This window comes from Elephantulus edwardii, unplaced genomic scaffold, assembly GCF_000299155.1.
Source record: "Elephantulus edwardii isolate Elephantulus edwardi_28Jun2011 unplaced genomic scaffold, EleEdw1.0 scaffold00086, whole genome shotgun sequence".
In the NCBI taxonomy this organism is placed as follows: domain Eukaryota; kingdom Metazoa; phylum Chordata; class Mammalia; order Macroscelidea; family Macroscelididae; genus Elephantulus; species Elephantulus edwardii.
This window is the reverse complement of record NW_006399836.1, coordinates 261,293-272,548: the sequence shown is the minus strand read 5'-3', so window position 1 is coordinate 272,548 and position 11,256 is coordinate 261,293. Positions and strand designations below refer to the sequence as shown.

The following is an 11,256-nucleotide window of genomic DNA, read 5'->3' as shown; positions in this document are numbered from 1 at the left end:
CTTAGATGACCTAGTCTATGGTATAAAGAGACTGCCCAATACAGCCAGAAATGCTCAATGTGAAGAGTATAAAATTGATGAATAGGCCCTTCTAAAGATTCAATCCTTGTGTGTATCAAAAACCTTTTCCAGCACAGTGAAAAGAAAACCTACTGATGGTGAAAAATATTCGACAATACCATTTCTGACAAGGGTCTCATAGTAACACCTTGGTCTTTAAATTGACATCACTGCTCGTCAGTACTTTGGAGAGTTGCCTGACTTTCCCAAAGCAGTCTGTCTCCTGATCTCCTGACTGACTGCTGGCACCAAGGGTGTTGACTGTGGATGCAAGTATGACGAAATCATTAGCAACTTCAGTCTTTCCTCCATCTATCATGATGTTGCTGACCAATCCATTTGTGTGGATTACTGTCTTGCTAATATTGAGATGTAATCCATATTGAAGGCTGTATTTGTAATCTTCTGCAGCAAGTGCTTCAAGTCCTCTTCTCCTTCAGCAAGCAAAATTGTATCATCTGCATGATGCAGATTGTTGGTGAGTCTTCCTCCGTCTTGATGCCGTGTTCTTCTTCATAGAGTTCAGCAATAATTTGCTCAGCATACAGATTGAATAGGGATGGAGAAAGGATACAACCCTGATGTACAGCTTTCCCGATTTTAAACCACACAATGCTCCCTTGCTCCATTCAGACAACAGCTTCTTGGTCTAGGTCTAGGTTTCATCTGAGCACAATGAAGTGTTCTAGGCCTTGCATTCTTCTCAGTATTAGCTGTGATTTTTAGATCCACACTGCCAAATGCCTTGGCACATTATAAGGACGCCATGGCAGCCAGTAACAAGCAAGCCTTACAAAAACCATTTCTTTAAAAAAAAAATCAACTTCAGAAAAGCCAGGAGCCTCCTCAAGACTCTAGGAGTAGGGAGGGCAAAGCTCAGACTTGACCCAGGAGTCCCTGAGTGGTGCTAAGCACACAATTGTAGCCCAAAGGTTGGCAGTTCAAAGTCTCCCTGAGGTTCTGGGGAAGCAAGGCCTGGCAGTCTGCTTCCCAAAGGTCACAGCCCTGAAAATCCTCTGGAGAAGCTCTGTTCTGCACACTCAACAGAACAGACTCCCCAGCAGTCCAGCACAGTGGCTGGGGTTTGGGTTTGGGTTTTCTGGTGGCTTGTCTTCAAAGCTCAGGCCATTCCTACCACCCCATGTCCTGAATGTTGATATAAAACATAAAGTTCTTATAGAAAAGAGGGGCTTCAAAAATGTATTATTTCCTGCTTAAAAGGGGGAAAAAAAGCAAACAAAAACCAACCAAGAACTGAGACAGCAAAGTTACTACTGAAGCAGTTTCTTGAGGAAAGAGTGTATGCTTGAGTTTCAATAAAAACCCATTAAAGCAACTGAAGAAACGGCCTCTGTTTGATCTTTTGAGATCTTGATTCTAAAGGAAAGCAATTTTATTATGTTAACGTTCTGTAGCCTTATCATGAAAACACCATTGTTTTTGAGGCTTAAAAAAAATCAAATAAAAATTTGTGGAGTTCTTTATTATTCAATACTTACGAGCTGGGGAAACAGACAGTAACATTTTTTATAGATTTACTAGGCTGGAAACCGCAGTGCCAAACACAAGGTTTATTGTCAAATAAAACACTGTTTTGTTTTTTGATTGCCTGTTTTAGGAGAGTGTTGCTTCTGTTCTATAATTGCGTGCACAAAATTATTTAATTTGTTTTGTTTGGATCTTATTCTGGACACTTTCCCAGCCGGAAAAGATGTAAAAATTAAAACATCTATTATGTCTTTTATATTCTGAGGTGGGTTATAAAGAGAAGGGGGGGAAGCTTTAACGACTTGGAAAATCATTTTTTTAAGTCTCCTCGTTTGTCAGACCCTGTGGTCACCGGCACTGTGAATGCCTTCTTGACTTCGTGGCTCTGAGAGCAGATTTCAAAAACCCTGTGCAGCAAGGGACTGAAGCAGGAGGCAGGGTGCAGAAGACGACAGTGCAGAGGACTGTGGACTCAGTGACAGTGGTCGTCACGTCCTGCCCGCTGCCCTGCCTGCTGGTCTCTGCAGACCTGGGACTTCTGGCATTAGTGACAACATGTGGAAGGAACCCACTTTAATTGCAATGGATCACCACCTGCAGGGTGAAAGCAGCAGCTGGGGGGGTGGGGGGGAGGTGTCGGAAGGCCAGTACTCTGGTCAACGGCCTGGAGGATGCTGGATGAGTGTGAGGGAAGGACGGAGGAGCACAAGTACTTCCTGGCCTGGCCTGGGATCAGTCGAGGCCAGCGCAGGCTGCTCAGCTTCCCGCAGCTCTCATCCAGAACTCCAGGGGCCCAGGAGCACTTAGCTACTTCTGAAGTCTCTGGAGTGACCGCAGGCTCAGAAGCAGCGTGCAGGCTTCACGCAGCACCTGGGGTCAGGCGCAGGTGGCTTTCAAAGGCTGTCGAGAGGCTGTCTCTCACCAGGATCCAGCTCCTAGCCCTCCCCTCAGACCTCTGCAGGCTCGGCGCTCAAAGGGAAATGAAGCTGCTTTATTCTATTAGATGGAGAGTCGGCAGCAGATGGGAAAGTCCTGGACGTCAACATTCCTCTCCTAATCACAGGCTTTGAGGCAGAGTCAGGGTGAGGGGACACATGGGAGGAAGGCCCAGCCATGCAGAAGGAGGTGGGTGATGGATGGCGTAAACCACCCAGATGTGTGCAGGGCTGTAGACCCGATGACTTCTGGGCAGGTGTCACTCTAAACCAACTGCTGTCATTTCTGAGAAGTATGGAGGGCTTCCTGGGCATGCAGGCATGCCAACGAGGGTCTCTCCTTTATACCAAGAGGGTGGGTGGACCCCAGGACCCTGTGGTTCCCCTTCTGAAGCTGGCTCGGAGTCGCCGAGCAGGGCTACGCCCCACCTCTGTGGACCCACCTGTCATACTCATCGTCTCGCATCTTCAAGCAGAAGGTCTCCAGCACCCGCCTGAGCTCCAGCGGCTGGACCAGGCCCTTGCCGTCCACGTCCACAAGCCTCAGCGCCCTGAGGACTGCCTTGACGTTTCTGAAAACCTGGACAAGGAAATGGGTTTGGGGAAAGTCAGAAGATCCGTGCTGAGGAACCAAACTGGAAAGGAAGAAAGAACGTGCAAGTTTCTTGTCACTTCTCGTAACGTACGCCAGTTTCAAAGGCTCACAGTGGCAGGGACTGCAGAATGTCGCGTCGGCGGAACGGGAGTACTTTGCATTTATTGTGCATTTTCAAGGCAATTTTCTCTGTAAATGGTCTTAGTAAGTTTAAAAAAAAACCCACAAAAAATCTTTCTGATGAAAGCAATGTTTCGTATACAATCTAGTCCCTTTTAGAGCCATCTGAAAAGTCTTTTTTTTTTTTTGTTAATTGGTACTTAAGAACGACAGCGCTGGCATCGCCTGACGTGGAGGGTTGTGTGGTTCCCAGCCATGTGCAGGCTGTTTCTCCTGGTTACGGATGACTACTGCCGCAGCCCCTCGGAGGGGGGTGTGAAGACACTACAGACACTACAGGTTCCCGCGATCTCTCCCAGACTCAACACAGGCCTGGGTACTGAGCACAGCCACAGGCAGGCATCCCAGGGGGTCAGGTTTAGGGTAGAGGGGGAGGTGGAGCATGCCCTGGCTCTGGCTCTGACGCAGCCTTTACTGTGAGGACAAGAACCCCTTTGAGGCTCTCTTGGGACAAGCCCAGAGCTGAGTGATTTAATCCACCATGACTGCTAAGAGAAAAAGCAGGTTCATCCTGGAGAGGGTGAAACCAGACTGCACCTTGGAGGCAAGGATTCTGAAGTTCCATCTGACATACTGTGGGCATGTTGCAAGGAGAGACCAGTCCTTGGAGAGGGACGTCATGTTTGGAAAGGTGGAGGGATGGAGAAAGAGAGGAAGATCCTCGATGAGATGGACTGATACAGTGACTGGAGTAATGAGGGTAGGTGTGTCAGAGACAGTGAGGTTGGCACAGCATAGAGAAGGTTTCAGGGCTGTTGTACAGAGGGTTACAAGCAACTCGACAGCACATAACAACAACAATTGTATGAGGAGTGACCATGGACCCAACTAAAATTAAACTCTTGGCAACTTTGGTGTTTTTCTCCACCTGTCATGAATCTGCCTATTGGCCCAGTGGTGAGTAGCTGGATTAGATGAAGAAAAAGGTGGATTGGGGGAAGAGTCATTACAACTTGCATTATAAAGATGACCCATTTTTGCTTATAGTCAGTAAACAGGACTCGAAGCACTTACTGAAGAAGATCAAAGACTTCAGCCTTCAGTATAATGATACTAGAAATCCTCACGAGATCAATAGGCACTATCACAAGAGATGGAGAAAAGACTGAAGTTGTCAATGATTTCATTTTACTTGGATCCACCCATGAACATCTACAGAAGCAGAACTGAAAAATCAAAAGCAGTCAAGAAATGAAAACACAGGCTAGGCTGGGCAAATCTGCGGTCAAGAACTTCTTTAAAAAGCGAACCTGTCACTTTCAAGACCAGCGTGCCCCTGACTCGAGCCGTAGCGTTTTCAATTGCTTTGTATGCTTGTGGAAGTTGGACTTGGAAAAGTGGGGCTGAGGACAGAGTTGAATACACCACAAATTTCCAAAAGAACAAACGTATCTGTCTTGGAAAAAGGGCAATGAGAACACTCCTTAGAAGGGCGGTGTGACTTGGTCTCACAAACCTGACCTGCCGTCAGGAAGGGCCAGGCCCTGGAGAAGGACGTCGTCCTTGGAAAAGCAGAGTGTCGGTGAAGAAGAAGACTCTCAATGAGAGGGGCTGGCAGGGGGACCGTAACAACGGGCGTGGGCACCGCCGCGGCCCTTAAGACGGCAGACGCCAACGTGATGCCGTCCAACAGCCACAGAAGGAAGTAAATGTAAAAAAGTAATTTTTAGGTAAGGAAACTGGGGTTCAGAGAGACCACCTGAAATACTCAACACAGCTCGAGAGGGAGGATGCTGAGAGGCAACCCCAAATCCTACCTTGAACCACAATAGCCTCTTCCCAAGAGAGCAGGAAAAACGAAGAACAAAATACCCACCCAAACTGGGTACTGGGCCCAAGTGCAAGTGGCCGAGGGAGGGGGACCTGCATCATGACCGGAAGGCCACAGCTTGGAGCAGGCGCACTTCGGGAGATGCAGCGCCCGCAAAGAGGACACTGCTGGGTGAGAGGGGCTGACTCGGGGGCTGCACCAGGGGCCCACGCACACAGTGACCTTTGTGGGGACGGCGGCACAGGACCGGACAGTGCTTTCCTCTGTTCCATGTAAGGTCTCTGTGAGCTGGAGGTGACTCACGGGTCCTGGCCACAACATCTCCCATTTCTGGTCCATTCCTGTTGTCTAAACATCATTGTAGTTGGACCGCCCACCCCGCGGCTGCTCTCAGGCCTCTCCCCGCTGGCCCAGCTGAGCTGCCAGCCAGCTCTTCTTCCACACTGGAGCCCTTTCCAACCCCCGTTCCCCATCCTCTTCAGTCTCCATTCCTAGTTCCACGTCATCTCCCCAGCCCCCAAAGGGCCCTCTGGACACAGTCTTCAGATTGCTTCTACTGTGCTCACTGCCCAGGAACCCCGTGCAGGCCTGTGCAGTAATGACCAGCAGATGACGCTCAATGTATTTGTCCAGTACAGCCAATGCCTCTCTGCCCCCACCTTGGTTACCTCCTCCCCTGCTCCTCTCCTAACACGGGGCAAACCCCCCGCCAGGTCCTGTCCCTCACACTCCCTCCCATCCAGGTCCTCCTGGGTTTCATTCCCAGAATGCACCCACCTGGTGCATTTTCCACAGAGGAGTGCAGTGACTTACACTAGGGCCCCCGTTTCCATAGTGGACCCCACCACAGCCAAGGTACCCTTCCTACGTGCAAGTCAGAGCTCCCCTTCTCCTGCTCAAGGCACATTCAGAGTGACCCATGGGGCTGACCTCCTGGCCACAGTACCACAGCCCTCCCTACTGGCCCTCTGCTGTGCTGGGCTCTACCTTGTCGAAGCTTCTGCAGCTGTTGTTCCTTCTCCCTAGAAGAGCTCTGGTAGTGTAATGTGTGAAGTGTGTGCTGCTACCCAGAAGGTTGGGAGTTTGAATCCACCAGCCACTCCACAGGAGGATGGGTAACCTCCTCCCATAAAGGTCTGCAGCCTCAGAAACCTGCTGATCCCTGTGAGTCACAATCTACTTGATGGGAGTGGGTTTGGATGGGGCTCAATCTGTCTAAAACAGTCTCTCCCAGACGCACAGCCCTCCCACATACACAGCAGGCCCACTCCCCCATTTCACTCGGCCTCAGCTACTTGTCGTCTCTATAACCTATAAACAGTCTCTCCCAGACACACAAGCCCTCCCACACACACAGCAGGGCCCACTTTCCCTTTTTACTCAGGCCTCAGTTATCTGTTGTCTCATCTGAAAGGTCTCCTGACCACTCTTCACTTTATCTCCCCACCACCTGGAGTGACCCACTGGTTTTTGTTCACGGCTTTATCCCTGGGGTCGAGAGCAGCATCACACACATAGAAAGGACTCAGTAAAAGCTGTGTACATGAACAAATGAACAAATGGATGAATGAATCCACCTTCTTGCCCTGAGTGTGGCTGAGATCTGAGGATGGCGCAGAATAGGGCAGCCTTCTATCCGTTCGGCCAGGGTCAACCTGACAGCTCCTATCAGTGAGAACGCCACAAGCCGAGGAAGCTGCCTTCTGTGTCTGCAAACCCTCCTGACACGTGCCCATTCACTCAGAAAAGGATGGCGATATATCATAATCCAACAAACACTGAGTGTCTGGAGCTCTAGCAGTGCAGTGGGTTAACTGTCGGCTGCTAACCCAAAGGTTGGCAGTTCAAACCCACCAGTCTCCCTGTATGAGAAAACTGTGGCACTCTGCTTCGGTAAATACGTACAGCTTAGTGGTAAGAAGCTGTGCTGCCGTCCCAAAGGCATGTGGTTTAAATCTGCAGCCTGCTCCCTGGGAGAAAGATGGGCAATTGCCTTCGGTGTGACCTGCCACCTCTGGAAACCTGCTAGAGAGTCAGTTATGAGTCGGTTCACACCCGATGGCACAACGACAAGAGGAACCGTATAGGCAGCTCTGCTCAGTCCTGTCTGCTCCCCATCTGACAGCAGTGGGGTTCTTCATATGAAAATTCACTGCCGTGGAGGTGACCCAACTCCCAGTTGACCCTCCGGGGCGTCCCTGAGGCTGTACCGCCACACGAGCAGAGTGTCCATCCTTCTCCTGCAAAGGCTCTGGTGCATTTGAACCACAGCACATCCTCGGTCCAGCAGCTCAGCTCCGTGTGCACTCCGTCACCAGGCCTCCGTCCCCTCTTCCATCTGAGAACTACAGAGCAACAACCCTGACGACTTCAATAGTTATTGCTCTCGTCGTGTTTGTGTTCCACTGAGTCATAACTGACCCATAGCTGACCCTTCTTCAGGTTTTCAGAGGCGGTAAATCACACAGGAGGAGAATGTCCTCCCCTGGAGCAGCTGGTGGCCTTGAACTGGGTACCTTTGTGTTGGCAGCACAATTCCCTAAGGTACTCCTGATTCAGGCCATGGTCTTCTCAATCACCTGCTATCCATCAGAGAGTCAGGCAGTGAATGAGGATGACAGAAGGCCTGATGTCCTTGAGCTGTGGTGCTGGAGAAGGGCACTGCGTATCCCGTGGATGGCTAAGAGAACAAACAGATGTCATGGAGAGGGTGTGGCCAGAATGCTCCTAGAGCCAAGGATGACCACTTGGTCCTTCATCCTCTGGATGTAGAGCTGGACAAGGCTGTTCCTTGGTAAGTGACATCATGCTTGGAAAGATGGAGGGTCAGCAAAAGAGAAGAAGACCCCCCACACACACAAGATGGAGTGGCAAGTGACAGGAGCAGTGGGCTCGAGGGTCTCAGAGATGGTGAGGACAGCAGAGGAGAGGACAGATTTCAGAGTCGTGCTCGACTTGACGGCACCCAACAACAACCACCACCCGCTCCCTGGTGCAGGACTATCACCATCTGGAGCAGCAACATGCAGAGAAGGGATGCTGGGTGCGCTTGGCCCTTGGGCCCGGTTCCTCACCTCACTATCCGGGAGAGTGGGCAGCAGCCTTCAAGACGCAGGGCAGCCTCAGCCCGCTTCGGGCCTCCTTGTCTCTCCTGTTATCGTGCAGGACGGGAGCGATGCGCATTTTTGAAAACCCCGAAGCAGCCCATATGGCCCCTGCGTGGAAGCGGGGAGCTAGCCTGGCGCAGGCACCCCCGGCAGAGGCGTGGCTCCAAGTTTCTTATCACTTGTCAGACTGAAGTTTGGCGAGGAGGGAGGAGCGAGGCGGCAGATGGCGGGGCCTAGCAAGGCCAGCAGTCAGGGCCTAGCAAGGCCAGCAGAGTCAGGGCCTAGCAAGGCCAGCAGTCAGGGCCTAGCAAGGCCAGCAGAGCAGGGACACGGTGTGGCTGGCTGCTGTTACGGGTGCCTTGGGTGGGCTCTGACTCACGGCGACCCGTATGCAGTGGAGCCAACCCTGTGCCGTCCTGCGTGTGCACCATCACGGCCTCTGCTGGGCTCGGGCCCACTGTGGCCGGCGTGGCAGGCGCGGCGTCTATTTCCACGGAGCGCAGGAAGGTCTCTACCTTAGCATTAGTGAGGCGAAACGAACTGGTATTGGCCATTAGGAATTAGACAATTAGATGGTCTGCTATGCCTGCAATGACACGTTCAAGAAGAATGGTGTCACTTTCATTGTCAAAAAGAACATTCAAGATCAATGGTGAAGTACAATCTGTCACTGTTAGGATAATAGCCATATGCATACAAGAAAGACCTGTTAATATGACTGTTATTAAGTCATTAGTCAAACATTTAATGCCAAAGATGAAGAAATTGAGGATTTGGACCAATTTCTGCAGTCTGGAATTGAGCACACAACCAAGATGTATTTTAAAAAAAAACAACAAGACATGTGGAGAATAAGGAGATGAATACAACAGCTCAGGACCCCCTACCATTGACCTTGACACTCACCACAATCCCTTCCCCAGGCTCTCTGCAAAGAGAGGAGGAGGGGAAGAGAAGGAGAGGAAACTGCAGGGTGGGTGCTGGACCTGAGGTAGTCCGTAGGTCAGGCAGGACTTTACTCCACATCCTCTCTGCAGGAGGACCAAGAGGCACCCAGAAAGGTTCACAGCCTGGGACCCTACAGGGCAGTTCCACTCTGTCCTCTGGCCTCACGGGAGACAGAACCGACTGACGGCAGCGGGGCCGGGGGTTTCTCCCTGAGGGCCTGAGACATTTGACATTTTCATGGCAGTGAACGTGTCTGCACCAACAACCAACTGTCCCATGCTCCTTGTGGACTACACTGTCCCCAGGTCAGTCACTGGACAGGCCACCCCACAGCACCCCCCATCCCCACCCCCCCAGCTCCAGCCACACTGAGCTGCTCAGAGCCCAGGCAGGGGGTCTCCTCCCCGCCTGAGGAATGAAGAGTTGCTCAGCCTGCAGGCCCTGGGGGTGCTGGCCCCTTCCCCACATCGGCACCCCCCTCTCTCACTGTACCCCACCTCCCTCCAGTACAGCTCTGGCTGGAACACGTCCATCCCCCAATACCCCAGTATCCTCCACCGGGCCAGCCCTGTCCTTCAAAACCCAGGGTTTGCTCCCTGCCTCCACCCGTGTCTCAGCCACAGGCCACTTGGGCACAGACTCCTTCCCCGGGGACCTTCCCAAAGCGCTCCGCCATGTCTTGGTCACAGGGCACCTGGGCATAGATCCCTTCCCAGGGACCTTCACAAAACCATGTCTCAGTCAGAGGCCACCTGGGCACACACCCCTTCCACAATGACCTTCACAAAGCACTCACCATGTCTCGGCCACAGGTCACCTGGGCACAGACTCCTTCCCCGAGGACCTTCCCAAAGCACTCTGCCACCCTTCCTGGCCCCTTGCTTACTTCATTTCCCTACTGTCCCTCTCTTCCCAGTAGGACGCCCACCCCTGGAACAGAAAGCTGGCTTTGCTACTGTCTCTCAGATCCTAGAACAGCCTGAACTCACTAGACCCTCCAAAATGACGGCAGAGCAGTTAGTGTGGTGCCTCCTCTGCCCCCCATTTCCCAGTCTGCTGCGCTGTCATGGACCCCTGGTGCTGAGATGCTGGAGCTGGGCCGCCCATGTGCACAGGTTCCCGTCCAAGCACCAGACTAAGACACACCAGGAAGAAAGGCCCTGTGATCTCCTGACAATCAGCAGTGACCGCCGTGTGGCCACCAACACAATGTTGTCTGACCCCCCCGGCTTTGGACGTGGCCCAGGGAAGGATGGGAGGGTCATGCTTGGGGGACAGAGTCCCAGACGGGGGGAGGATGCCCTCGTGGAGACAAATGGGCACAAAAGCCGTAATGACAGGCTCAAACGTGCTGGTGGCACGACGGTGGCCCAGGACTGAACCCGGTCTTTTCTGTTGGACAATGGTTCCTGTGAATCACAGTCCACAGAGTGGCAGTTAACATCTCCTGCTGGGACGTGCGTCCTGCCTGCCCTGACCCCCAGCCAGGACCCAGCACCTTCTCTCTCCCCTCCTCCCACCCCGTGGCTGGGTCCCCAGCTTGACATCTGGGTCTATCCTGGGCAGTCTCCCCATAAGCATTCACAGCCTCAGAAACCATGGCGGACCCTGTGGAGTTAGGACCGACCTGAAGCCAGCAGGTTCGGTTCTGGTCTGGAGCAAGGAGGCTAGTTCCCTTCCCTGTGCCCCCCAGACCTTCCCTCACTGGTGCCCGCGATGTACCAGGACAGGGTCCCATCTACCGAAGTGAAGACAGGGCCAAGCCACCCTCATCCCTCCAAACCCAGCCACGAAGGCCGCACCCACCACCCCTGAGACCACATTCCCGAAAGGCTCCATCCCATCTGTGATGCTCCACCCTCTGCGATCCTGAAGGAGTCTGCCCTCTGTCTGCCACTGCAGGGCCTGAAAAATAAAAAAAGAAATCCAGACCCTGGAGGACATTATGCTGAGTGAAATATCTCAGTCACAAAGGGACAAATACTGCCTGGTGCCACTACTGTAGAATGGGTCTGACATCAGGGTGGGGGTATGACAGAAAAAACTGGATAAATTATGTATATTGTATTGAAACAGATGAGGGAAAGAACAGATTAGAAGTGATATATGATAGAGTATTATGGTTAACACAGGAATCTAGAATTAAGGTTGCATAGAGAAGTGTACTCGGGG

The 11,256-nt window shown here is 52.1% G+C and overlaps 1 protein-coding gene across 1 annotated transcript in view; it reads right to left on the bottom strand.

The window, feature by feature from the left end:
* EFCAB6 (EF-hand calcium binding domain 6) overlaps nt 1-11,256 on the bottom strand; it is a 415,417-nt gene that overhangs the window by 320,096 nt on the left and 84,065 nt on the right. Inside the window, exon 5 of the mRNA XM_006890171.1 lies at nt 2,927-3,063. Coding sequence (XP_006890233.1) covers nt 2,927-3,063 — 137 coding nt within the window. The remainder of the gene's footprint in view (nt 1-2,926; nt 3,064-11,256) is intronic.